The sequence below is a fragment of the Aspergillus stella-maris genome (genome assembly GCF_047715825.1).
Source record: "Aspergillus stella-maris strain CBS 113639 unplaced genomic scaffold BDV14scaffold_2, whole genome shotgun sequence".
Lineage (NCBI taxonomy): Eukaryota > Fungi > Ascomycota > Eurotiomycetes > Eurotiales > Aspergillaceae > Aspergillus > Aspergillus stella-maris.
This window is the reverse complement of record NW_027396796.1, coordinates 503,386-530,116: the sequence shown is the minus strand read 5'-3', so window position 1 is coordinate 530,116 and position 26,731 is coordinate 503,386. Positions and strand designations below refer to the sequence as shown.

Genomic DNA, 26,731 nt, shown 5'->3' with positions numbered 1-26,731 from the left:
CTAAACAGCAGCAAGGACCTCCCAGATAATTAAAGTTGGAGCAAGCGCCAGTCGCATTGACAATAATGAAGGGTGGGACTGAGGCTTGTTCCAGGACTCCAGGTGGGCAGTTAAGTTTGGGAAACGGTCTGACGCCGTTGCCTCAAGGCCATTAACGAGTTCCACCTTACCCAGCGCACGAATTGCGAGTCGAAGATAGAGAAGAGGGGACCACAGATAATCTTAAGGGCGGAAGGGTCAGTTCGTGGATGGAGGGGAAGAATTCCAGCAGGTTCGTTCCTTAGTGGATTGGGGGGCCGGGGGGTAATGAGTGCGAGCAGCGAAAGGAAAAGAGCACAAGCAGAAGATGGGGGCGAGGAAGGGAAAGTCCAGTGGGGGGGAAAGGAAAGACTGAAGGGAGAGAATAGAAGAGAGGGATGAGGGTGGAAGCGACGATGACGGGGAGGGAGGATGGAGGAGGGATGGTGGTGATAGGAAAGCGATCAGATGGCAGCAGGAATAATAAGAATCGGGACTACAGTAGGGATTCACTCACGGAGATGCAGGCCGTTTTGAAACTTCAGCCGGAAGTGTAAGCAAAGCCTCTCGATCGTTGCAGGGAGTGAAATAATAGTGAAAGAACATCAATGCCCTCCAGAGTAAGGTATTGTGAGTATTGCTACTAGTAAGTAGTAGGAGGAGAGAAATGGTGAATCTCGTGACAAGAGCCCTTTTCTCTTCTCTACCACAACTCACTCTCTGAACCAGACTCAGAACACCTTCCTTCCTTCCATCCGTCCAGCCTACAAGCTACTCTGCTAGCAGATTATTACCACGCGCTATTATCCGCATGTACCGTGCATTCCTTCTAGATTGGACCTTAGCTAACTTCTAGGTTGGTAAGTAGACTCCGTTCCACAGCCCCTCTGGCACAGATTCGGTCAATCAGCGACTCTTGTCAGGGTCTCCCATCTTCTCAGGTCCAGGAAACATCTCCGACAGTTCTCGGCTGGCCCCGATTCCAATCAAAGCATGGGCTGGCCCGCTGCATACTGAAACGACGCCGGCTCGCGGGCCATGCCAGATCGAGCACTCGCCCACAAGTGGCACTGGTGGAGGCCCTGCAGTCTGCAGATTTTCTGTCAGCATTCTGCTGTGGAGCAACATACTTCCCTGCTGGCTTCTTTGCGCGTCGAATCAGATATCGTATCGAATTCTGAACTACCCTACCAGATCTTTCTTGTGACTGCGAGTTTGGGGCGCATCGTATATCCCGAAACCCTAGGTTGCAGTGTCTTGGGATTCCTTCGTCCTTTTAATCAAGGTTTTTGGGTAGGGACAAGATAGGCTTTCTGGGTACCGTTTCTCTTGTTTGCGAGTATCCCACCATGCTTGTTTCTTCGAGATCAGACCTCTCAGCAAAGTTAGAAGCCTCCCGAGATCGGCGGTGGCAGTGTCTGCCCGAGGTCCCTGGATTCAGCGTGTCTGTCGTTCGCCGAACCTCGTTCCATTCCGCTCATTCGATCCACAGTTCCACCAGCGACAGGAGGCAATAATGGCAATCCTAGATGTTGCTGCTCCAGAGGGATTGACATCGTCCCAAGTTCACCATGTTCACGCAAGGCTCGAACAGTTTTGGTGATTCGAAATTAATTCTCTGATGAGTCGCATCTATGGTTTGCTGGCTTTGCGGTCGAAAAGTCTAAGCGGGGAGGGACCAGGAACCCCAGGGTAAACGGAGGACGGACTACCGTTCTATGGTCATGGCGCATGGGGGACAAACCTTGTTGAGAGACCACGTTTTTATGGCAAACTATTCCCGCTCGGATGGATGCTCCTAGCTCCCAATCGTTTGCCCAACTCGCTCAACTGAGTGAAGTTTGATGCTGATCTCAGGGTAACCGGATTCCTTCCAGAGTGTGTTTTTCAGTTCCATTCTCCCCGCTCCTGCCTTTTTTGATTCCTTCAAGAATGAAACTGTTGCAACGAACGGCGGCAGGCGCTGACTCGGGTCTTTCCTTCTCTAACAATTGCCGAGGAGAAAGGAGAGATAACTTTAAAAATAGCTAAGGTTCCCACGTTGACTTACCGGTCTTACCTTAATTCCAACCCTGGACTCCATCTGCAGCGGCTTCGGGCGTCATCGCCTTTCCCAAAATTACGACGATTAATTTCCTGCCACCCCACCGATCGATCTTAGTTGGCTTTCTTTCGGTTTTGGCATCTGCCGCGGCCTTACTCAAAATAATGACATTATTCACTGCGATCCACTGCGAACCCTTGTAGCCAACTACTATGTTCAAGAACTCCGATAGGCCCCAAAGGGAGCTCCTCTGCAAGCGTTGCGAGTAAGATACGGAGCACGTACTCATGACAAACGAATCAAATCCTCCAAGCCTGGACGGAGGGGGACCGTCCGACTGATTGACGATCGTCCTCGGAATCCTTCCCTCGGCTGACGATTGGACGGACCACATGGGAAGCGAACCGTCAAAAAGAAGCAACGACACAAGATGGAGGACAAGATTACGGCGCATCCTTGAACTGGGGACGATTTACCGCAACAAGCTGGAGCCCGAAGATTGATCCCCGGTCTGAGCCTCCAATGATCGTTGGGACATTCAAGTACCGAGGTCGCTGAACTCGTCGGAAATTTTCCCTTTGGTTGTCTTCCTCCTCTCCGTGACTTCTCCGAACCATGGCCGTGTCGTCACCTCTGGATCACTCGCTAAAAAAACCCGCTTCTGGTCGCCTTCCATATGGCCTATGGGAAGATCCCAATGAAATGTTAATTTTAGCGGCCCGTTCGCTCGGTCCAAGGGCCTGCGGCATACAAAGGACAAACTGCAGAGGACGCCTTGCAGTGATGCAGTTCCCATTCTGTACATTTACTCGGGCTTCTATTTGTGGCTGTGTCAACCAAAAAACAACCAAGGTTTGCGACTTGACGCGGGAAGGTCTATCTGGGTCGTACGAGTATACTCGTTTGGTTTGGCCAATCAAGATCCATCTTCCCGGGATATCATCTATCGCATGCGTGGCTGCTTGAATACGCATCCTACGCTTTCGCGTGCAGATTCAGCGCTGATTTACACTTCATCGCTGTTTGATGCGTATGCACTAGCAAGCCCCAGTGTTTCCTCAATTTTGGGTCCTACTTACCCCCAAAGCCACCTTCAGCTTAACCTTTCAGCCTCGCATTGCCTCATACTGAAACCTCGGTCATAGTTTCCTCGCGTGATGCTCTCTGGAGTAATATGTACGATGTGCAGCGGAAAATATCTCCCGAGCCAGTGGACGAGGCCAGCACGGTTACTGGCCGCAGCTCGAGTCAATAATTTTTTTCAGCCCAGAGGCCTCATTTTACCCCTGCATAGCTTTCATAATATGAGGGTCAGCATCGGCTGCATTGGATTGTTGCAGAAATCGCAGGGCCTATCCAGACCCCAGAACCTAAAGTCCAACTCAAAGCAAGACTGGCAGGTCACCAAGCCTCCAAGACCACCCCTGTCAAGTCACAGCGTGGCGATTGCGAACAGGGTACGCCGGTTCATCCTCGGAATAGTCAGAATACAGCCTCCTTTTAACTGGCCCATGGATTAGGCTAATACGGACATGCCGTGTTCCCCGCACAAGCTGGACTGGAAACTGTGATCAGATAGCAGACGAGGACTATCACTGCAAATCATGCATGCCCAATGGCCTGGTCTAGGTTTGCTACTTCTTCACTAACAAGGAGTATAGTTGTTTGATCTATCGCGTTTGTGCAGAATCGAATAAGGATAGCACTCGGCCGTTGTTCGTCCTTACAAAACCCCCAAAAAGGCATGATGCTACGATTCTCGGTACGTATCGCTGTAATATACTCACGTTTCTATATTTGCCTAAGGATAAAGTGGGAATGTTGTCCGTTGGAGCCCGTTCGTGGCCGAGCGACGGAATAGACCACCATCCCCCGTCAAGCAACGGGTGATGGCAGGTTGACAAAAACCCCGGGGGTGCCGCACCAGGTTTGACTTGAATCCTTTGGATGTAAAGGATAGCACACCTTTTTCGTATTGGATAAACCCAGGGATCTAGCCGCTCCCCCTTATACACATGGGGCTGGGCCCGGCATTGGATTTCAGCGTGACAGTTCTTCTCCATATTACGGCATGCGGATGACTGAGTCAGGCTCGACGTCTCCATCATTGTCACCTCATAAATCCGAGTACAACGTTGAAGATTTGAAGTATATGGTGAGTCGGTGATACCTCCACTTTCAGCACATCCCACGTGGTTCGCCGGGATGCAAAAATAATGACCTACTGGAGCACTTGTCAGCATGTCATGACTCAGGGGGATTTGGCCAGCATCAACGCCCAGTCGAGCCAAGGCGTAAGACCTAAAGTGCAAGATTTAGTGTTTTCTAGTAGTAAGCTGGCCAATTCTTACTCCATGATGATGGTGGTGCTTTGTTAACTCGGCTATTGCCTTTTGGAGTAGAGACTAGAGATCCGACACTCCACTTGCAATCGGATCCTCGAATCTGCCTCGGTAACAGTTCCGATCCTTAATTCCTGACTCGCATCGGCCACTGCATCTGGCAATGGCTATACCCCACTCGGTGACAAGCCGTCTCCTGTCACTTTGTTAATCAAGCTTGGCCCCTTGGGTCGCGGCACTCGGGATGGCCGGAACAAGACCTGACCAGAGCTCTAGGGCGCAGGACCGTGCTTTAGACCCTTGACTCTTGACTCTTCATCCATGCACGGATAGCTGGTATAGGCGCCGTTTCGTGCGACATTGTCCGTTCTTGTCATGCAAGCCAGCCCATGCCCTGTCCAACCGGAGTTCATGGCTCGGAGGCTAAGCGGGAGGGCCCATCTTCGGGAGTTCGGGTTCTTCATCGTAATTAAGTGTTAGGGTACTCTGTGGGACATGAATGCATCCAGCGGCACTGCGGCAGTAGTAGGTAGAATAGTGGGCACTTTACGCGCCCGTCGCGACGTCGCGAACATTTCGGCAGACGGCTTGCCCGGAAATTACGGATGGGTATCGCCTAGGGCAGTAGTATCGCGGATAGCAAATGGCCTACAGAGGCTACAGGCCTACTACGGGTAATTCTGCAGATACGACTTCCAAGACCTGACCAGTGTCCCAGCATATCCTTGTTTGAGAAAAGCTAAAGCGGATGTCACGTTGATTGATTGGGACTTGCGAGGGCCTGGACTTGAGGCTAACTTCGGGCCTGCTTACCCTTTGAGACTTGGGCCTTATGGTACGTAACCGTGCACGATTGTCAGCCGCCAGCTCTAGCCTCTTGCCTTTTGCCTCTTGCCTGACATGGCGCGGTGTCCTCCGCCGCCGACTCGCCGGCCGTTTGTATTGCCGGTTCGAGAGCCACAGCTGGATAGTGGATGGATCATGGATCATCAATCAACCCGCTGGTGTCCGGCTAAACGAGCCGGTAATTTCCTCGGCAATCCTCCGTCTTGCGACCGCGCAACACGCGCCGGAACGATGAAAATGTATCGCTATCTGTAGTATCAAGGCGTGTATAGATACCTGAGGGGGCAGGAAAGAGCAATCCAGCATTCTCCAGGACGAACACCAGGACCAGGACATTACGTATCACGGTATCACCGACCCTTATCCTTATCGTACCACGAGCACGAAATTCTCACCATCGCCAATCTAGTTCCTTCCCCTTGTCATCAAGCTCCTCGACCAGCATCCCTTTCGATATTCGATTCCTCATCCTCACTCACACATCAAACTACCTCCTCCTTTCATCCCATTTCTTCATCACCTTGTCCACAATACCCGTCAACCCCTCCATCTCCTCCTCAGGCAAAAGCCCCAACACGACCGGGTCGATACTGCAACCCAAGTAAACCGAAACGCCCATCCGCCGGGCCAGGATCTTGGCTATCCGCGTGGCGTACTCTTCTGTCGAAGCGGCGGTGTATAGCGTCGTAGAGATGGTGGAACGGGGGGATGTGCGCTGATGTATATTGCATTCGTTAGCATCGGCATTCAACATTTGGTAGATAACAGCTCGTATCGAGCGACTTGTTCGGGGTTCGGGACTGAAATTGGTGATAGGGATGGAGGGACTCACGTCAGGCATAGCGTAGATAAAACTCCCCATTGGCTTCACGCTCCCTGAGGAGTCTCCGGATGTTGACGTCGCGAGGAAAATCATCACGCAGGTGTCCAGCACTGTGAGGTGGATATGCGCTGTTGTGTGGAGGGCTTTGGGGAGTGGAAAGGAGAGCTCTGTCGTGGTTGTTTGTCGCTGTACTTGGACGTCGGCCATTGTAGATAGGGTTTTCTATATTTATTTCGCTCTTGACTTGATTCTCGCGTAGGTCCTAGGTTATAACAGGGTTCGCGGTGTGTAGTATGATGGCTGAATAGTCGTGAGGTAAGGATTGAGCTTGAAGTTGAAGTTGAAGAGAGCTGTCACGGGCCTCGCCGCGGTTCCCCGCCAAAGTCAAAAGCAAAGCAAGGCGGGGCCCGCTTCGGCATCAGGCATGCGGCATCAGGATAGTAGAGTCATGACATTGTGTATAAGCACCACTCTACGTCTTGTTCCTACGTTTTCTGGTACTAGAGGGGCTTTTGTGTGGATTGTCTTTGTATCTTGACGGACCTCCAGCGCTTACTCTTCTCAGTCGATTAACAAGGTTGATTGTAGATGCGCGGACAGGCGAAAATATATATCAAACACATGTCTTTCAGTTACCGAGTTGGCACACCTCAAACAGCGCCAAAAGAAGGCGGGTCTGGGATTTAGTAATTCACTCCCAATTATATTAGATCAACAATTGCTCAAGGGTGATTGATATATTCGGGAGAAACCCGCCACGAGCAAATACATACCCAAGGTCACGTGGGGCTTCGAGAGCCACACAACTTAGCCAACAAGAAGAAACTTGATCCTAGAACATGTCCAGCCAAACGGATACTCGCACATCATTGCAAGAGCCACCATATTCTGAACTGCTGCCAGTGGCCGGTATTGTTTCCTAATCTTGGCTTGCGAATATGACTTCTCATACGCACGCCGACGACGCCGACGAGGCTCGAAGCTGGGCCGGGGACTTCGACCCTTTGGGCGATGTTGACGAACGGAGAGTCCTCTTCTCGGCATTTGATTCTTTCAGGTGGGTATAGTTAGTCTTTGAGACGAAGGTACCTAGACGTCTACTGTCTGTCTGACTTGGCCTGTTTTACGTGGAAGCGAGACTGAGGAGCTTGGACAGCTTGATCTTCCCAATCGCTAATAATGCATCAGGCAATACCGAAGAACTGCACACCAAAATACAACACATCGGCGGCGCCAGGCGTTCTATGCGTTACCCTCGGCCTATTGGCAGATGCTTGCCGAGCCACCGTTCTCTCTACTGGACAACTTTAACAAGGTTGACGATCGCATCGACGTGAACGCCGATATTGCCGATGCTATTGTCACCACGGGCCTCTCCTCGTTCGGTCTGTCTGCGAACCCTGACCCGTCTGATCCGACCCAGAACTGGCATGGGGTTGCAACATCTGCGGACGTCAACAAGGCCCATTCGACCATAAGGCAGTTCTACCGAGACTGGAGTGCTGAAGGCCATGCTGAGAGAGATGTATGCTATGGTCCCGTGCTGAGAGACCTGGAGCGTGAGTTCCCCGACAGAGCGAGCGGAGAGAATTACATCAGCGTTCTTGTCCCGGGGGCAGGGCTGGGAAGACTGGTCTTCGAAATTTGTCGCGCCGGCTTCGCTGCAGAGGGAAATGAAATCTCCTACCACCAATTATTAGCCAGCAGTTGGGTTCTGAACCATACCGCCGGCCCGCAGAGCCACGAGCTGTACCCGTTCGCCCTGCATTTCTCAAACCTAAACTCGCGAGAACAGCAACTGCGCAAGATCATGATTCCAGATGTTCATCCTGGCACCGAAATGCTGGAAGCACAGGCTAGCAATGCTGATTTTGGCAGTATGAGCATGTCCGCAGCGGACTTTGTGGTTCTCTACAACGGGCCGTCTCAGAAGGATGCTTTCAACGCTGTCGCCACAGTCTTCTTTATTGACACAGCACCCAACTTGATTCGGTATATTGACGCAATCCGGAACTGTCTCAAAACGAATGGGATCTGGATTAACGTAGGCCCACTGCTATGGCACTTTGAGGACGGCCACCAGCGCAACCACAGCGGAGAAGGAAGCAGAAACAGCGATGACGGCCAAAGCCGAGGCATCGGAGAGCCAGGAAGCGTCGAGCTGACAGAGGAAGAAGTATTCCTACTCATTGAGCGCATGGGATTCACAATTGAGTACCGTCAGCCTGTAGAAGAGCGGGCAGAGTGTGGCTACATCCAGGACCCAGAGAGCATGCTCCGACCACTATACCGCCCATCGCATTGGATCGCACGAAAGAACAAGAGCTAGACCTGATAGCTAAAGACTTGCATACACAAAGCGATTTTCTCTTCTTCAGTTGGAACGACCAATATGCCAAAAATAGGAACGAAAATAAGTCTGCCTTGCAGGATGTGTATCATAACCATGTAAGGGTATGTACATTACACGAGACCGCGATCAGCGTTACAGCCTTCAGCCGCAGACCAAAGGGAAGGGTCCCACCCACATCGCACAATTCTTTGGTCGGTGCATGGCTTAGCAGCGTGGCTGGTTTAGGGGATTTCTTTGGCAGCAGCGTGCCGTTCCATGGTTTCTGGTCAGGAACGTTAAGAATAGAACGTGGAGGGGTAGGTCACTGTGACTGGGTGTATTATTGTAGTAAGTTATCGGAGATATATGCATTGAGGTTTGTTGTACATGTTTAGGCTACACTTTGAGCTTTTCCAACGATGTTTCTACTTGGTCCCTTTTCTGTCTGTTTTTCTCCGACTTGCGAGTCAGGGGAACACCAGGAAAATCCTTCGTGCAACAGGCTCGTTCAGCCCTGAGCTCTCATCTGAGTAGTCTGGCCGGCGGCCGCTGGCGCGATAAAGCGGCGGTGGTCCGTCCCATGGGGCACCGCCCTCACCTTAGGCTACCTTAGGCTCCGTTCTCAGCGCCTCGTATTGCACCTTACATTTCAATACAGAGCTCAACTTGCGCCTCTTCACGTACTATAGGCATCAGGAATGAAGCTTTATTGTATTTACTATTAGCCTTGTCGCCTTTTTCACCTGAAGAATTTGTGAATCTTCTCTTCAAGCAAGCAGCTTGGATTTGTCTGGTTGGGATTGTCAATCGCACTGTTTGTGAACAAGCATCAGCACGCCTGAACGCCGTTTGTTCCCTTGTCTGACAACAGCAACCTACTCTCGGTTCTGCCTTTTCACCTCCTGTTCTTTTTAAGATCTTACCTTTGACTAGCTTTTCAAGAAGACATGAGCAATTGAAATTGATATCGATATTTCGTTGCTTCCAAGTTCTGCTGAAAAGGTCAACAGTTGGAGGCGGATACAATACTTACAAGAACTGAAGTTACGAGCATCTGGTCAGCCTCAAAGCAACTTACCAGACTGACAGCCTTCATTCTTTCTTCCTCCGCCCCCATCAATCCCTTCGCTTCTCTCTCCCGACCTCCATCTCTTTGTCTCCCTGCGTTCCGGTCGTTTCTGCCCCTGTCTCTCCTCGCCAGATTTCTCAGAGACACTCATTGAGTTGACTGACGGACGGACGACTGACTACCACTGCCCACTACTGCCGACTGGCATAAGCGCTGCATCGCGACACTATTCAATCCTGGATTATAATAAAATACCTCCAAGCTCTCTTGCACTGCAACCTACGCTCAGTCTCTGACAGGCACTGCCTCCTTCCATACGAGTTCCACACGCACTAGTCCTGTTGGCCTTCTCAGCTTCCTCCCGCTCTCTCGCCCTTCCCCTCTTTATCTCTCTTCGCTCCTCCCCTCTTGTTCGACTTCTTCTGGCTTCGGCCATTCATATGGACCTGATGAGCTCACGGTTCAAATCGTTCAGCTGGAAGCGCAACAAGCAACAAAACAGTATCTCCTCTGTACCTCCCGTGCAAACCATCGATACCCCATCGACTCGCACTCTCGTATCCTCGCCGCCTCCCGCCCCGACCTCTAATCACACGCTTACGCCCTCCACCACCTCCGCCAGTTCCCCCCCTTCGAACCACAATTCCTCCGAAACGAGCCTACCCATGAATAATCAGAACCAACTGGGGCAACCGCCCAGCTATACCTACAACACTGTTGCTGGGCGGCCCACCAGCCCCATGCCACCACCCGCTCAGCAGCAGATGCCGCACCCCCTCAACACCAATATGCCTTACCCTGGCCAACAAACTTTGGGTGCCCCGCCAATGTACGGCATGCAACAGCAGCACCCCGGAATGGGTCAGAGGCTGCCTACGCAGCAAGCGCCCTACGGGGGGCGAGCGGAAGTTGAAGGTGCTGGGCGGAGCAAGGCTTCGTTGATTGTAGGAATCGATTTCGGAACGACATTCTCTGGTGTCGCGTTCGCTTTTGCGACCAACAATGAAGCGCGAGAGGATATTATTACTGAATGGCCTGGGGCTGGTACTCATACAAAGCAAAAGGTGGGTCCTATCCTATCCCCCCACCGAGATCCATGGTGGAGGGCGATCTTCTGAAATGTGATCTTGAGCCATGAGACTGACCGTTCCCTTTTTCTCCAACTAGATTCCAACTGTCTTGTACTATGACCAATACCAGGAAGTGGTGGGATGGGGTCCCGACATTGCGAATGCGCTCGCTCCCACTGGTTATCCCAAGCAAGGGGTGCAGAAGGTCGAATGGTTCAAGCTTCAGCTGATGCTTTCTGGTAACACATACATCGACCCTATCAACTTGCCGCCCCTTCCGCCAGGAAAGTCGGAGATTGACGTTGCTGCCGACTACCTTTTCAAGTTGCGACAGGCGACGCGCGCTCAGCTGCAGAAGACGCTCGGAGAAGTGTTCACGAGAGAAGAGCGTAACATCAAGTACTACCTTACCGTACCCGCTATCTGGAATGATGCAGGGAAGGCGGCCACCCGTGCAGCAGCCCTGCAAGCCGGATTCTTGCGGGACGAGAACGACAATCGCCTGACGCTGATCTCAGAACCTGAAGCTGCCGCGCTTTTCTGCGCCAAGACCGGTTTGCTGAACCTCAAGGTCGGCGATGCGATCTTGATCGTCGATTGCGGTGGTGGTACTGTGGATCTGATCGCGTATGAAGTCGAGGAAGAGTCGCCGTTCAGCGTTATGGAATGTACTGCTGGATCTGGTGACTCGTGCGGTTCAACAGCTCTCAACCGCAACTTCAGTAACATCCTTCGCGCCAAGATCCGGAAGATGAAGTTGCCTGATGGGTCTCGAACGGCCGGGAAGGTGTATGCGAAGTGTATCATGGACTTTGAGAACCGAATCAAGGCGGACTTCCGAAACAACGGCCAGAAATGGGCGGTCGATGTCGGTATTGAAGCGGACTTCCCAGACGCCGGAATTGAAGAGGGTTACATGACATTCACCAATGAGGAGATCCTCCAATGTTTCGAACCTGTTGTCAACCGCATTCTCGAGCTGGTGCGGAACCAAATCATCGCTATTCAAGCACAGAACCGGAATCTGCAGGTAAGTGACTGATGAAACGCATCCAGAAGAAATACTTTCGAGCCTAACAAAAAACGCAGAACGTCCTCGTTGTTGGTGGCTTTGGTGCGTCGGAGTATCTCTTCCAGCAGATTAAGCTCCATGTACCGCCGCAGTATCAGTCAAAGGTTGTCCGACCGATGGACTCCGTCGCTGCAATCGTCAAGGGCGCCGTGACAGCAGGTATCACAGAACGTGTCATTACCCACCGTGTTGCCCGTCGCCACTACCTCATGGCTACCCTTCAGCCCTTCAAGGAAGGCTATCATCCCGAGCAGTACCGCGTCCCCAGTCTCGACGGTCGCGACCGATGCAAGTATACCCGACAGATCTTTGTGCAGAAGGGAGAGCGAGTCAAGATTGGTGAGCCGGTCAAGGTTAGCTTCTTCCGCCAGGTGGCTCCAGGAGCAACCCTCATGTACGAGGACATTCTGTACGCCTGTGACGAGGACGTCTGCCCCGAGTACACCAAGGATCCGAGTAAGTTTCCCTTGCTGAAATGTTTAGCCCTGGCTTCTAACCGCATCCCCTGCAGGAATCAAGGAGGTTGTTACCCTGACGTCAGATCTGTCACGCAAGAACCTTGAAACCGACTTTGAGCGCATGGACACGCCTCAGGGAACCTTCTACCGCGTATACTTCGACATTTATCTGACGCTAGACGGCAGTGAGTTCAGCGCTGAACTTGTCTGCCAAGGTGAAGTCATGGGACGTTGCCGTGCGAAATTCAGATAAGCCAGCTGAGCTGTTCTTCCGAAAAACAAATGAAGTTTCACGATCTACGAAAGAAAAGCAAAAACGAGGTCACTGCCTGTGACAGAAAGTTTCTTCTTTCTTCATCTCTCCATCCCATTCCTTCGATATGGAAAGACGGTGAAGAACGGCATGCATCTTCCTCCTTTATCCGAGGTTCTAAACATACACGATGGTTTTCTTTTTCTCCTGTTTCCAGGTCAGCAGCACTGCACTGAAGGGCGTTTCATATTCATCCTTGCAAGCCTCGGCCTTTCGAGGCTGTCGTTGGGTTGTCGATGACGATTTACACTTTTGGTTTGCTTTTCCCTATCCGTGCCTATTTTACTTGCTTTTTTCCCGCCTCTCCCCTTTACCCAATTCAGTTCGTTATGGTTGCGGTTACTACTTCACCCCCTAGTCTTGCCACGTTTCTTCAGCCTGGCCTTATTAGCTTTGATATATCTCTTCCCTTCCCGTCTCGTGGGGGTCGCCATTGTCGTTATTGTTGATTGATCTACATGTCTATCTGATGAATGATTGAGTGATGGATCAATTGACTGATTTTGTGTCTTGGTTTTTTTTGTCCTCTTTTCTTTTTTCTTTTTGGATACCTTGCCTAGTGCCTTAGCTAGTTTACTTATACTATTATACTATCTATACATATTACATACATTATACTCCATTAATATCGATGTGATGGTTAACTGGCAGCCAGAAATAGCTACTTCGGCGGTCGTATTAAACGTCTCTCTAGCCAGCTCTCGTCTTGGCATCAACTATGCGTATTCCCACGACCAGACGATTTCCTCAACGCAGGGCCATGATACTGTTTCCTGGCGCTAAGGTTCCAAAAGAAACTCTCTATTACTTTTTGTTCAACATTACCTACCAGGTCGAAAACTACGGACACCAAGACCATTATTTCTACTAATGCCAGGATTTTTTTTTGTCATAGAATTAAACACTTCTCCAGTGTTACATATTGTCGTTTGAGAGGCTGCTTCAGCCTGAATTTGAGAATAAATGGAAATAGCTTGATCATATGTTGCATGTGAGGTCCAGCCATCCCTTTCCATGATTCCTGACAAGCCATCCCAGAAATCCTGTACTTCATTCCAGCCTTCACCATCCTCATGATGTTTGCGAAGCTCTTCAGGAGAGAAGTCAATGGGGCACCTAGTTGTATGAACTAGGAAATCCCACTCCCTTTAAATGTTTTTAAGTAAGGAAATTCATTTAAATAAGTAAAAACACCACTTACTTCTGTACTCTTATTAGAGATTCTTGTAGTGGTAAGATATCTCCTTCCCATATATTCCCGACAAAGCGGATGGGGTCTGTCAATGTCTTGCCATTTGGATATTGGAACACTTTGTGTAAAAGTGGGTTTCTTTCTGCCGTATATTTCTCGTAGAGATATAATACGACTGACTTGGTGACTTTGTCCTTGATAGTGGTTTGCATATTTTTATCCAGCTGCTTGAAATCTTCAGGTAGTTCTAGCATCAAGGCGCCGTTATAGTCGAGTAAGTGCGGATGGCGGCCTTCTAGGAATAAAGGACCAGCACATATGCTCTGCCAATCTATAATGCTAGTAATATAACCAGTATCATTAACAAAAATATTAGGAGTGCGAAGGTCTAAGTGCCATAAGAATGACCCCAAAATATCTTCCTCTCGTGGAACAAGATGAGGAGCAACAGATAAATATCACTGGAGAAGCGAAACATGTTCAGCAGGGTTGATCGGCTGTGGGAAACGAATGATGGATCTTTGGGAGAAAGCGGAGAGGCATGTTTCTGGATCCAAGCTGTCTCGCGGAGGGCCAAAGCCCGTACATAGTCTACCGCGGAAGCCCCTGTATAAAGATTAGCTCCAAACAGTGAAAACAAAATGATGAAACAAGCGTACATGGTCCACGATCAATATCCATATCGCCTTGCCCTTTACTCCAGAACGTCATGTCCACTGTTGGCCCAATAGAGAATTGCTTGGCAATGCTGTTCTTGTTTTCATGCAGCAAGTTATCTCCTTTAACTATTGCTGGGAAAGACCCAGAAGGTGCGTCTTTCCTATAAAAAAGACATCCATATCTGCTCAAATTAGACATTATAATAAATAGTCACAAATATACATACTTGGAAAATCTTAACAACAGCAATTCGTGCTACATGGCCACTATATCCTTTATTGTCTAAACCCTATATTCAAGCTCCATGTCTGTCCAAAACATTAGCAAGGTTTTTACCCGGAGCATACTCCATGATAATGTACTCGGCGCCTATACGATTTGTAGAGTTAACTGCAGAATTCCATGCAAGAACTTTAGGGACTGGAATGTGGAGTATGTTTCTTAACTAACAATTATGTCAGATCACTAATATGCAAATTAAAAAAGGTTAAATAGAATAGTTAATGGCAGAAGCTACTTACAAAGTCCATTGTGGCCACCTCTGACGCAGTTGTCAAGAAAGTTGGTCCAGCATTTGGATTTGGAATCCGAGCGACAACTGCCTTCCCATCTGCCATCGTGAGCATGAAAGACTTGTTGTATAAACCTTCCCCTAACTTTTCCATTCTAATACAGGCTCCAGAAGATGCTTATTCCACAGCGATTTTCTGCAGTTCAAGAATATCAAATTCACGATACCTCTCTTGAAGTTGCTGTCTTTCCTCCCATATCCATCGTCTGCTTGTATAACTAAAGAAATCTTGTGGACTTCCGACATTATTAGCCATTTTAAAATGAGGATGTTGATAGGAATAACATCGACCCGTGTAGGGCAACAGCCTGGCCTCTCTGGACAATATTGGCAGAATACTCTGAATTCTGGTTTAAGTGCGCAGGAATATAGATATAATCATTGCATATATGAGAGAATCATGAAAATATTCTTGCAGGAGGCGTAGCTCTTTAGGTTTCTTTCTCTGAGTTCGGTCACTGGGGCCTTAGATGCGTAAGACACCCACCTTGAAGATGTCACGGTCGGCGCATGGCCATGATCATGATGTTACTGCTGCAGTTTAGACCGCCTGCAGAATGTAGACTAGCGTCCAGCAACACAGGGTTATCCCACAACACCGCGATCCTGTCAATATTTCCCTCTCCATGCTTAGATTTCTGAAGGTAGCGGCAGACAGTTGATCAAAGGGTTATTCGTTTCTTTTCGGTTATTCTTCAAATCTTCGGTTCCGCAGGTTTTTATGGCGTGAAAAGGGGTGGTCTGCCTGTTTTCGACCAGCGGGAGTTAGGAGAGATATCGGCGCGGTTTGATCTTATCTGTAATTCAACCATTTGCGCCTACATTGAGGCGCCAGTCATCTGGTAAAGCAAGTTCTTCGTGCCATCTCTGTATATCGACCACTACAGATTGTAGATTTTGGTTAGACAGCGTTATGCTGGGAAAAGCAACCATTAGGTGACGCGGTATCTTGGGAAGGGGGCACTGCACCAGAATAAGCAGGACGGGAGGGAGAAAAGAGAAGGGAAAGTGCGTGATTGTTCGAGGAAGGCCAGGCTAATAGTATAGCAGACAGACGGTTCAGTAAGGGCCGTTTTCAGCGCCCCACTAACCATCACAACAGATACCTAACTTCCAGGAAAGGCCGATATCTCACTTTACCGATTGATTAACACATTCTTGACGAAAGGAGTCGGTCTTCTCCGACGAGGCTGTAGGGAGATACCGACCGATTTCGATCTTCACCTCATAGCTGAGGCAAGGCTTTAGAGTCGAGTGCAAAATATCAATCCCAATCAAAGACACCAGCGAGGGCCGTCGCCCCGATAGAGAGACTGCTTCGTCGTAAAAGCAGATACTAGAAGGCTCTAGGTTTAATGTGACATTGATCCAGCAGTGCCTCCGGGAACGCATCGCAATGCGAGACCAATAAGCTGAGATGATCCGGCCAGGATTCCCTGATAGTACGCTCTACAGACCACAGTATGCGAGCCTATGCCGCTACCATGGTTATCGCGGGAACCTATTCCGACAACGAGAATCGCAGTCTTTGAGTTTGAACGCTGGCTTGAAGGATCGTGTAGTCTTGAAGGGCATGGTTTACGGAACGGTTGGCCTCAAACGGTCTTCTCTTGTGACTGCGTTCGGGATGATCGTTGGTGATCTTTCTCTCCATATCTTCCATGGATTATGAGTATATTTGAGCAGCTTGTAACAGTAACAGCCTGGTTACGGACAAAGGCCTGTTGACGATGTTCGGCTGCCTCGTCGGATCTATATAGACGAGGGATATGCCGCCAGGTACTGCCCTAGGCCCATATTCGGTTTGAGCTTGGACGGTGACAGACTCCTTCGTCGGTCTTGCTCTCTGCAATAGTTCTGACTCTGCTCCGGGCCGTGCCTTGAGAAATCCAGAAACACTTTGCTCGTGGTCGCAAGATAGCAGATGAATCAGCCCAAAAAGCGTGATTACTATTGACGCTGATCCATTGGTGGTCCTACACGTGGGTACCCTCGAAATATGATGCCGTGGGTAAGGAGACAGGTAAACGTGAGTGGCTCGTTCCTCACCAGGATATTGCTTTGGCGGAGAAAAGCTCCAACCGATCAGAGTGGGTGCGCTAAGCCTCACACGACAATGGTCATTGCGGCAGCGTCGCATTGAGCAAGCAGGCCGGTTGCCGGTGTCAGGGCTTGATTACCTTATACCTACCTATCCTCCAAAGGCTGGCGCACTGACCTGTCTGGTTGGTCATTGCCAATGAGGTTTTGCATGGGAGTTGGTTGGCTGTGCACCTATCCATTGGCTTGAACAGGCTGGCTGTGCAAAAGCAACGTGACGAACGTCATGTTCGGGCATATATTTCCTCGGAGCATTTGGTGTCTTTTCAGGTCTGGAGCTGGAGAGACGGCGAGAAAGAGGAATGCACAGGCAACGAATGAGACGTTTTGAAAAGAGCCCGGCGCGCAAATACGGCGTACCCGTAGACTGGGTCACTGGGTAACTGGAGTAGAAGATAACAACGGAAGGTGCAGACAAAGACAAAGATTCCGGAAATAAGCAAAAAAAAAAGCTAAATGGGAATGACTCCAGCACACGGGAAACTTGGAATCGGGAAACCTTCGAAGAAGCTCCGAACGAAGAACAGAGAAAAGCCGAGCGAAGACGGGGCAAACCAGGGACGTGGAAAAAGAAAGGAGAAAAAGAAATATGCCACGGTTCCGGCAAACGTAGCTTCTTTCTTTGACACCGCCAGATCAAAAGCTCAAAAGAACAGGGGCGATTCTTGCATGTCACTCGGGCGCTGTGTTCTGTACTCCGTTCTCCAGAATATCGGCGGCAAGCGCGCTTTCCGCGATCTGGTGCGGTTGCAGCGCAAACCCCAGATGGCCCATCGCCGAATCTTGGATTCCCTGGCTCCAGCGGAGTATGTACCAGCCCGGTCGAGCAAGAGCCAAGACTGGGACTTTCTGAGACAGAGGAGCTGAGTTCTGGGCCGCTCCCCGAAATCCATTATTCGCTAGGCTTGTCGACCTGCTATTTCCGTGAGTCAAAGCTGATCGTATGGAGAAGTCCTCGGCACAGCAGGCCCCATAGAACTTGAAAAACCAGGCCCAATATCCATAATGTTTGCTCGCTAATTCGTTGGTAGCGTTGCATTTGCTTTAGTCGGTATCCGGCAGGAAAGTAACATGGCTGTGCTGTGCATGGCAGTCGATGAAGAGGTCTCGCCTGCAAGGACACCTCATAGTACGTCAGTGTAGAATCCAGACAGTCTCCAAGAACTTTGTCCTTCGTGATAGCGTCAGCAACGCCGAGAAATCATTCTGGCCAGTCGTTGGGCCCGGAATAATCAGGCATCCCCGCAGGTCGCATGCAAACTGAGGTCTGCCGGATGGACCGATGTATGTCTTTGCCGTATTAGAGGGGTACGGGCGTATGGGGTACGTACCAAGAACAATACCGTAGCCGCCTGACGACGGTTTGATTAATATTATTACTTTTGAGGCTGGTGACCACCGGCGCCCCAGTTGGGGTTGGTCCACGCAGCATCCCACGCACTGACAGAATTCAGGGAGCTCCTCTGTTGCACAAGGGTAAGATAATGTCTGATCTTCAGCAAATCTCAATCTGGAAGCTGTTCTGTCATGAGAAGGCGTGTCTCCAAGCTCGCACTTTTGCGCTATTTGCTCTTTTCTCGTAATTCATTCACCTATCCATTTGGTGGTTTTTTGCTTCTCTTGAGGTGCAGTGGGTTCAGCCCTTGCTTTTTTTTTGCGCTTCACTCTCAATTGTTGATAGTTATCGGAGAAAAACAGAGTTAGAGGTTAGATTCCACAGGAACGGAACCGCAGGAACCTGTGAGACAAAACTCAATGATGCCCACGCCTCGAGCATGGCTCAGGCTCAGCTCACGAGGTCTGACCTGAATCATTGCGCACGGACGAATACGCGTGAGCTCGCCTGACGATTTTCAAATCGAATCTCTGCACAGGACCTATAGAATCGCTGCTGCCTTTTCCCCATATTTAGAACCAGATCGGGTTAGCCTCGCACATCCTTTTGTTCGACCCATAGCACGGTTGCAGCGGTAGTAGTGACGACTTAGCTACATAGTAGCCTTGCGGATCTAGGGCCAGAATGAACCTGCGGCACTGTTTGTGACTCCTCGACCACTCAGAGGCCATACTCCCCGGCGGATCCTGCACCCCCCTCGGGCCCTTCTACAATAATTGATCCAAAAAACCTGGTGGAGCTCGATTGACCTGAAAAGTTGAAACTCTGCTGGATCATGTGGATGCTGTCAGGTCCATTTTCTTTTTTGAGCCGGCGAATTGCGGCTTTTTGCGGGGAAAAGTAGAACGTATCAGAGATCAACCAGGCACGCTGAATCCGTATTTTTGAGGTCGAAATTATAGCTAATCGTATGACCTAAGGGATGATCTTTGCCTAAGGCTAGCTGTACCAATATAATTGGAGCCATTGCCCTCGTCGAGGGAGAGAAGGTTTCGCTATGTTGAACATTTTCTTTTCGCCGTCTGGTCAGGCTTGCGTTGTGGAGTTTCAAAGTTTGTGAAAGACCTTGAAAGTTTCTTGGTGACCAGGTCCATTTTCCTTTCTTTTTTTGTTGTCTCAGCCTTCTCTTTCCTTCTCGTCTTCTGCGGTCTTTGCCAAAAGGAAATGAAGACCCTGGTATCGATTGGGCTCGCAATTCTGTTGCTCACTTTCCTCGCCCTCAAGATCCGGAAAGACTTTCCATCATGGCTGAATGTCACCAAACGCATTACACAGCGAATCGGTCTCAATGACATTAAGAGAATGGCGCCTTATCCAGCCCAGCCGATCAAGGGGCGGGAGAGATACCGAGTAATGATGGATATTCGAAAGCTAGACGTTGAGAACTGGCTCACTCTTGACAAGAATTATATGGATGAGCACGTCGTCAGGAGTCAATTGCTTGCCCATGAGAAGCAAAAGGTTCTTCAGTGTCTACCGGAGTCGTATGACGCATGTCTTGAGGCGTTGGAGGAGGTAATTGAGTTTCTGACGCAGCGATTCGCGAACATGTTCGATATGAAGAGAGATGGCGATATCACGACGGTGTACAACAAAGTCACGGACGAAACGTTCGTATTCGGCGGAGACAGAACCGAACAGATGGATCCACTCGAGATAGCTGTACGGTTGACCATGGAGGATCTCAGTATTCTGATGAAGAACGAGGACGGAGAATATTACCTGTAAGTGGACAGTCACCGGGACGCTGATGTCCCAGAAGAGTGATAAAGAGGCAGTAGGCTGACTGAAACATGCAGGGCTGCGAGTGCAAGTCTCTTCCCCGTCGGCTGGACAGTAGCAGAACGAATTGGGTGGACAATCTCTCAGCTGCACAACCCAGTTCCTCTATGGCATCAACAAGTTGCCAATTCCGTCAGCAAGTAAGTCCAGGCTCAAAAGGAGACCAAAGGAGCGTCAAACTGACAGGTGAAATGAAGATTCCTCTGCCGTCTCACGCCTGACTCCCCAATGGAACGCTCAAACTACTTCGTCGAAGTCAAGAAGCCAGACGAAGAGCTATTCGACATCTTGTACCGGCCAACTTCTTTGTCCGAGGACAACCCAGATCCATCACCTCAAGACCTTGTTATCCGGCGTGAGCGACAGACATTCCGCAGGCTGCCTCGGACAGGGACGATCGTGTTTGGAGTCAAGACTTTCTTGACCACACTCGATGAACTGCCGATGCAGGAGCTGGAGAATCTGGCGAGAGAAATGAAGAGCTGGCCGGAGCACGTGGGTGAATACAAGGGACGACAGATCTGGGGAGCGAAGGCTCTTGAGTTCTATGAGAAGAGGCGCAAGGAGCAGGGCTTGGAGAAGAGTGAGGAAAAGATGGACGTTTAAGTAAGAACGTGGTTGAGGTAAGAGAGTTGGAGGTGCAGAGGTTGGAAGGAGAGTGGATAAGGTTGTGGAAGGAAAGCAAGATTGACTTACTTGGAGGCCCTCTGTAGCATTACGCACCGTCATCATTTGTGTTGCATCTTCTGTAAGTTTACTTGTCTGCTTGCTTGCTTGTTGCGTTTTGGCTTGCAAAAAAATCTGGGTGGGTGGCTATCTGATTTCAAAAGCATTATCGCTTGCGTGCATTGGTCCGATTCGTGATTCTGTCTTCTTACGAGCATCTGTTGTTTGGCCTTGCTGAGCGTTCTTGACTTGTTGCGTGGACGGCATTCGTGCGCTGACTGCAGATGGGAGCTGAACTGAGGGATCCCTGATATTTGGAGAGCCTGAGTCTGCTGCTACAAGTTTCGGTGGTTTTAACAAACATCTGATAGCGTTTGTTACGAAAAGAATGAACAAGATTAGACTGCGCGAAGCAGTGTCTTGATATCTACGCAGTAGGTAATAGTAGCATCTAAAATCGAAGACTACCGAAGTTCTTCGGAAACAGGCGGAGTATATATACGCAAAGAAGGATAGGGAATTCAGAGGAAAGAGGGGTACCATGTACGATACCAGAAAGAGCAAAGTGACCAAGTCTAAATAGACTCCTAGATCTTCGCACGAACCGGTTCATCCTGTTTGAGCCTCACCACCCCCTGTCGATTTCAAAGTCAGCTGCCTGAGCATAACATGACCAAAAGCCACATGGATTGCAATCCATGCGAAGTCTAACCTAACCAGGGGAAGAAGAAAACATACCTCTTGCGTGCAGGTGGCAATCAGAGTCCCGTCTTTAGCCCAGATCTTCTGCAGAACGAGGCCCCTCCCCTCGCCGGCCCAGGGACTCTCCATCTCCGTGAGCATCCACTCGTCTGCCCGGAATGTCCAGGGGTTATGGAAGTATATAGAGTGGTCGAGGCTGACCATCATGCCAATTTCCTTGTGCTCTGCTTTATGTTTTGGGTCGTTGAGCTTACTTAGAGCGCCCTCAAGGCGGCGCTGTAGCTCTGCTGTTTCTTCCTCCTTCAGCTCGTTTAGAGACCGGACGATGTCCTCGTTGTCGAGATCGGACGGGTTTTTCAGAGCTTTCAATGCCATCTTCAACTCTTTAGCTGATGAGAATCGTGGAATGTCGTGGACTCGAGAGACTGTGCCGATGAAGAAGCTATCCGTGATGTAGGCGAGCGCAGAGAGATGGGCATGTTGGGCTCCGGCATCAGAGATCTTCCCCCGACACCGAACCCAGCGTCTGACCTTCTTTTCTTCGGGGTTTGAGTCGCCTATGCATGTTAGCAACAGCTAGTCTCTTTATCTTCAGATAATCTCACGATTAACAATCCCAGCCCTCGCCGACTCGAACGGCCCTCCCCCATTCTCATCAAATGTCCTCTTCCCAGGTCCCGCGGTTGGCTCAGCAACAGGAGGCATAGGCGAAGCATGCTGAAGCTTCTTCTTCCCACCGCTATTCGCCCGGCTGAAGCTCAACGTCGTTGTGAAGATAGGTCGTCCCCTTTGCCTCGCCTGCACGGTCCTTGTAATAAAGCTCCTCCCATCACGAACTCGCTCAACGTGATAAACAATCGGAATCTCAGAGTCACCGGCGAGAACGAAGTAGCAGTGCATGCTATGGACGGCGAAATCGGCGGGGACGGTTCGCATCGCGGCGGCGAGGCACTGCGCGATGGCAGCGCCGCCATAGATACCGCGGGCTCCGGGCGGGTGCCATAGGGGGCGCGTATTCGTGAAAACGTCCTGTTGGGAAGAGAAAAGTACGACGGTTAGTACAAGAACTGCGGCGGCGTGAAATTGATAGAGAAGGTCTGACGAACGGGTCCAATGTCATCCACCGGCGTCAGGTCCAGCACATTTTCGATCGGCGCCTTGGACTCATCCAGTTGCGGGGGTTCGAAGAGTGTCACCCGCTTTGACATCTTAATGTTGTACAGTGAGGGCTTGGTGCTCTAGCACGGATGGCAATATATTTTGCAAATGAAGATTTTGAGGTTTTCTTATCAGTAGAAAAAAGGAGTGTGTCTTGGAATATCGCAGACGCAGTAGTCTAGTTATCTTCACGCGCATTCTTGGTTGTTCTCCGTCCACGGCCATCCATCCCTTTGCGGTAATTGCCGAGGCTGTTCTTGAGCCGAGTTAATAATCCACTCTATGAATGGATCTCGACCGGAAAACCGGACTGACAGGCACCTTTAAACAGAGGCAAAGAATCAAGTCATGCCAATCAAATCAATGAGTCAAAACACGATGCTACCTAGGTATCTTGACCAACAACACTCCAAACTCCAAGCGCCTCTGTCATGTGCAAAAAGACACGCCATTCCAATCTTCTACCGTATAAATGCTAAATGACCCGAGATGTAAATGCTGAATTATAGCTGCTCCGTAGCTGTCAAACTCCTTTCGGTGGATTAGGTGGATCCGTAATTTCCGTATATGTCTTTCGTGATGATAGGCTGGTCGTCAAGCTCTCGGGCTCTCAATCCCTGATCCATTACATCGTATTCATATTTTTGTAAACCTCTGCGGTTGTTTAACTGAAGTATCCGTCTTCGTGTGGCGGGGGTAGGAACGAATTGATCCGGTCAGGGTGGTTCACCCGGTAGGTCTTCTGTACGGCCTTCGGGCTTAGCGACTTTCTGGAAGAGTTCTGCTCCAAAAGACGCTGTAGTTGTTGACGCTGCATCTCTTCATCGGTCAAGAGTATCGTTCCCCTGTTGGGTTCGGGTTCACCTCCACTTGTCCCACTGGCATCGCGTGAGTATATCCACAGAGCACCGACTGCGTATAGAAATGTGAATGCGGCGGCGAAGCTCAAGCTTAGGGTCTCCAAAAGCGCCAAAGGCAGCAGGCCTCGGCAAAATATGTTGAGAAGGACATTCAAGAGGGCTAGGCTATTGGTTATCAGACTGGGCCTGGGACACGTTAGCTGGCAGAGCGTCGCACGGTAGTCACTGGGCAAACATACACGAACAAGGAATGAACGAGAAATGTGCGCTCGTCAGAGTAGTACAGGATTAGAAACAGCGAAAGCGAATATGCCATTCCAATCAGAAGAGATGCGACAACCACCGTGGCCGTCTTGTTGACATTGGCTGTTTCCTCCTCATCCCCGAATGCCAGTGGCATTATCAAGAACCTTGGCAGCGCAATCTCCGTTAGTTATTGAGGACGAAGCATCGGGACTCAATGTATACCCAATCAGCGCCACGTAAGAAGATACTGGAGCAAGGAATCTCCGTGGTGCTTTTCCCGTCGGCTCGGGTTGACTTGCGGGCTGGGCTGGCGAGCCAATCTCATAGTAATGTGAAATCGTAGACATGGTGAGGGTCTTGTCGCAAGCAACCTGTCGTTGCGACCCCAGTGTGAGCTTCGAAAAGAATGATTCTGCTGTGCGTGGAAGAGGGGGTATGGGATGCCGTTTGTACTCGAGATATTGATCGTCGGTGACAGTTGAACTAGGGAACTAGACGCGGGAGGAAAGGAGGGAAAAGACGGGCGTAGAGCGAATGTATGCGCGGGGGCAGACTCTTAAACAGAAATGGACTATCAAGTAATTATCATGGCTAAGCAGAAGCAAATAATAGGAACAAAGAGTTGCGCCTAGAGAGAGATAGGAGAGGAATGAGAGCAAGATTGAAAGAAACAGGATGCTCTGATCTTCTTCAGTAGTAGTGAACGGGCCAGCCACACTACTGAATCAACAGCAAGGTTGCTGATCCTGCCAGAGAATGCGCTAACCTCATCCTTTTCTTTGACTGGCCAGAGATGCAGCAAGCGCGGGCTGGTCTCCGTTGGTGCAAGTTTAGGTCTGGACAATCGTGGGCTGCAGAGGTTCAGCTAGGGACGACTAACCAGCAGTAGTCCCCATGTCCGGCGTCCCACGACATGACCTCGGGATCTTACCTAACTTATTCATCCTGCCTAAGAAGCCGAAAGTACGTCAATAGTTGCACGAGCTCTCGAGTATCCCGTGTGTAATCCGTAGGTACTAGGTAGAGATCCTATGCTTCGAACGGTGATTGTGTTAGACTGAAACTGCCCCTCGTACAACTGGAGTCCGGCCCGGCGCCGGCTCAGCCACAACCTTGTCTGCTCAACAGAGGCTCAATTAACCACCAGGGACTGGGCTTATGCGACATGCATCTGAGTTGAAAGGATTATGCTATTTTTAGCCCGGCACTGAAATTTGAGCCAACCTCCGATTGTTGCTGTGGACGTGAAACATATTCCAGACCCGCGAGTCTGCAGTTATGCCTCGCTCCCTGAGGCTGCAAGAGCTAGTGCGAGCTGCTCCATAAATGACGCATGATTCGAGGCTACATAGGCACGGAATTTACCGTATTCAGAAAACACAGCTTGTTTCGCCATATAGTATATTTCTAAAGAAGATAGAATGGTCGTTAAGACTTTTCGAGTGGAAAAATCTACTAAAAACAATGTATAAGGCAAATCTAGTGCGCGATATAATACACCAAAACACTCACAACACAGACTGACGTCTATTTGGGAGCAATCTCGACACCACCGGTGGCACCGAGCATACGCTTGATGTCACCGTAGATGGCGAACTGACCGGCAGTGATGGTACCAATCATGAAGAGACGAGCACCGATACCGGAGAAGGATCCCTTGAGACCGAGCTCCTTGGCGATCTTGATGAGACGGGAGGTGGTGCCCTCACCAGGGAGACCCTGGGTCTTGTTGATCTTGCTCAGCATGGTGTCGGCGGGCTGGGAGACGATGGCGGCAGCAAAACCAGCAAGGAGACCAGAACCAAGGTTGACAACAGTCTTACCACCGTCGGAGATGGTGTTCTTGTCAACGAAACCGTAGATAGCCTCAGAGAACTTCTCGAAAGCGACGAACTTGGCCATGGTGTAGGGGACCCTGCAGGATTTGCATTAGACACTGCTAGATCATGATATCTTGCGCCATTCGGATACTTACTGCTTGAAGAGAATGGGTCCGAATCCAGAGTAGAAGGCGCCGACACCCTCGTTCTTGAGGATCTTGGAGAAACCGCTCAGAAGACCGCTCGCGAATTCGGGCTGAGAGACAAGACGGATACGGGTAGCTTCAAGAGGGCAGAGAGCAATGTCGGCGAAGAACTCGGCAGTAGCGGAAGAGGCGAGGTAGATGGCAGTTCGGTTCTTGGAAGCGCTCTCAAGACCGAGCTGGTTGATCCACTGCTGCTTGAAGAACTCGTAACCACCGAACTTGAAGGCACCCTGGAGGAAGTAACCGGCAGCGGTAGGACCGAAACCGGTAAGGAGAGCGCCAGCACCCTCTTTGGCAACGACCTGGCGGAAGCCACCGATCATACCACGGTTGTATGTGACAGGGTCAAGCTGGATTCTTGTCTTGACGCTGCATTGCGCGAAGAGCAGCCAGTTAGCAATTGTTCGGTGTACATATGCAGAGGACAGATCGCCCCGGGAAGGCGCGCGTTCGCTGGGAAGTGGCGGGACGGCGGAATTGAACAAACTTACACATCGACGGGAGTAAGAGCACCGTGGGTGATGGAACAGCAGACAGCACCAGCGAAGGCGAATCTGGAGTAGAGCTGGAGCCCAGAGAGCTGGGGAGCAGCGGGAGCGGCAGGAGCTTCCACCTTGGGAGCGCTTGCGGAGGCCATTGTGACGGAATGTGTATGAGAGGGTGTAGAAGAGGAGAAGAGAGGAGGAAAGGAAAATAAAAGAGAGATAGAAGAGAGAAGAGTGGAGACGGAATCAGCGTAGGCAATTGAGGCCTTGCAGAGAATGGGATGCGAAGAAATTGAACTGGGAGGAGGTTGGAACTTGGAAGGGATGGCGAGGACTTGGCCGGGGCTAGGTAACGGCACCCGAAAACTTTTCGCTCCCTAGCCCGGCCCACTACTACTAACTCCGATCGCCCGGTCAACACTGCGTTATATGTACTGCTGCTGCTATGCTTCATCCGAGCTCATAACGAGTGCTATGTCACATTATCTTGAACTGCTAGA

At 50.2% G+C, this 26,731-nt stretch overlaps 10 protein-coding genes across 10 annotated transcripts; 4 read left to right on the top strand and 6 right to left on the bottom strand.

Annotated features, from left to right (window-relative positions):
* Positions 1-2,237: 2,237 nt before the first annotated feature.
* BDV14DRAFT_163181 (uncharacterized protein) lies at positions 2,238-2,682 on the bottom strand (the record flags this gene model as incomplete). The annotated part of the gene is made up of 1 exon (XM_073766990.1): positions 2,238-2,682. One exon carries the CDS (start codon positions 2,677-2,679, stop codon positions 2,506-2,508), a length of 174 nt encoding a protein of 57 aa, XP_073633366.1. The 3' UTR covers positions 2,238-2,505.
* Positions 2,683-5,150: 2,468 nt separating this feature from the next.
* BDV14DRAFT_163179 (uncharacterized protein) lies at positions 5,151-5,965 on the top strand. The gene is made up of 2 exons (XM_073766989.1): positions 5,151-5,597; positions 5,660-5,965. Exon 1 carries the CDS (start codon positions 5,237-5,239, stop codon positions 5,483-5,485), a length of 249 nt encoding a protein of 82 aa, XP_073633365.1. The 5' UTR covers positions 5,151-5,236; the 3' UTR covers positions 5,486-5,597; positions 5,660-5,965.
* On the bottom strand, positions 5,151-6,451 carry BDV14DRAFT_163177 (proteasome assembly chaperone 4 family protein). Its single transcript, XM_073766988.1, has 2 exons — positions 6,083-6,451; positions 5,151-5,965 (listed from the first exon to the last, which is right to left on the bottom strand). The coding sequence occupies exons 1-2, from the start codon at positions 6,278-6,280 to the stop codon at positions 5,738-5,740; spliced, it is 426 nt and encodes a 141-aa protein (XP_073633364.1). The 5' UTR covers positions 6,281-6,451; the 3' UTR covers positions 5,151-5,737.
* A 422-nt stretch (positions 6,452-6,873) lies between these two features.
* Positions 6,874-9,033, top strand: BDV14DRAFT_163176 (N2227-like protein-domain-containing protein). Its single transcript, XM_073766987.1, has 2 exons — positions 6,874-7,130; positions 7,262-9,033. Exons 1-2 carry the CDS (start codon positions 7,012-7,014, stop codon positions 8,400-8,402), a joined length of 1,260 nt encoding a protein of 419 aa, XP_073633363.1. The 5' UTR covers positions 6,874-7,011; the 3' UTR covers positions 8,403-9,033.
* Positions 9,034-9,914: 881 nt separating this feature from the next.
* BDV14DRAFT_186758 (Hsp70 family protein) lies at positions 9,915-12,327 on the top strand (the record flags this gene model as incomplete). Its single annotated transcript, XM_073770862.1, has 4 exons — positions 9,915-10,538; positions 10,642-11,574; positions 11,634-12,072; positions 12,128-12,327. The coding sequence occupies 4 exons, from the start codon at positions 9,915-9,917 to the stop codon at positions 12,325-12,327; spliced, it is 2,196 nt and encodes a 731-aa protein (XP_073633362.1).
* An 807-nt stretch (positions 12,328-13,134) lies between these two features.
* Positions 13,135-15,334, bottom strand: BDV14DRAFT_186757 (aminoglycoside phosphotransferase family protein; the record flags this gene model as incomplete). The annotated part of the gene is made up of 10 exons (XM_073770861.1): positions 13,135-13,166; positions 13,307-13,533; positions 13,589-14,001; positions 14,088-14,185; positions 14,239-14,420; positions 14,499-14,521; positions 14,559-14,684; positions 14,761-14,895; positions 14,938-15,127; positions 15,312-15,334. 10 exons carry the CDS (start codon positions 15,332-15,334, stop codon positions 13,135-13,137), a joined length of 1,449 nt encoding a protein of 482 aa, XP_073633361.1.
* Positions 15,335-18,886: 3,552 nt separating this feature from the next.
* Positions 18,887-21,162, top strand: BDV14DRAFT_163165 (heme-dependent oxidative N-demethylase family protein). Its single transcript, XM_073766985.1, has 3 exons — positions 18,887-20,030; positions 20,106-20,228; positions 20,286-21,162. The coding sequence occupies exons 1-3, from the start codon at positions 19,471-19,473 to the stop codon at positions 20,692-20,694; spliced, it is 1,092 nt and encodes a 363-aa protein (XP_073633360.1). The 5' UTR covers positions 18,887-19,470; the 3' UTR covers positions 20,695-21,162.
* A 6-nt stretch (positions 21,163-21,168) lies between these two features.
* Positions 21,169-22,801, bottom strand: BDV14DRAFT_163160 (acyl-CoA thioesterase). The gene is made up of 4 exons (XM_073766984.1): positions 22,563-22,801; positions 22,062-22,485; positions 21,493-22,013; positions 21,169-21,389 (listed from the first exon to the last, which is right to left on the bottom strand). The coding sequence occupies exons 1-4, from the start codon at positions 22,662-22,664 to the stop codon at positions 21,342-21,344; spliced, it is 1,095 nt and encodes a 364-aa protein (XP_073633359.1). The 5' UTR covers positions 22,665-22,801; the 3' UTR covers positions 21,169-21,341.
* Positions 22,802-23,278: 477 nt separating this feature from the next.
* Positions 23,279-24,067, bottom strand: BDV14DRAFT_195090 (uncharacterized protein; the record flags this gene model as incomplete). Its single annotated transcript, XM_073772096.1, has 3 exons — positions 23,279-23,660; positions 23,714-23,884; positions 23,943-24,067. The coding sequence occupies 3 exons, from the start codon at positions 24,065-24,067 to the stop codon at positions 23,279-23,281; spliced, it is 678 nt and encodes a 225-aa protein (XP_073633358.1).
* Positions 24,068-25,071: 1,004 nt separating this feature from the next.
* On the bottom strand, positions 25,072-26,606 carry BDV14DRAFT_42849 (putative mitochondrial phosphate carrier protein (Mir1)). The gene is made up of 3 exons (XM_073776758.1): positions 26,238-26,606; positions 25,696-26,115; positions 25,072-25,635 (listed from the first exon to the last, which is right to left on the bottom strand). The coding sequence occupies exons 1-3, from the start codon at positions 26,381-26,383 to the stop codon at positions 25,248-25,250; spliced, it is 954 nt and encodes a 317-aa protein (XP_073633357.1). The 5' UTR covers positions 26,384-26,606; the 3' UTR covers positions 25,072-25,247.
* Positions 26,607-26,731: the final 125 nt, after the last annotated feature.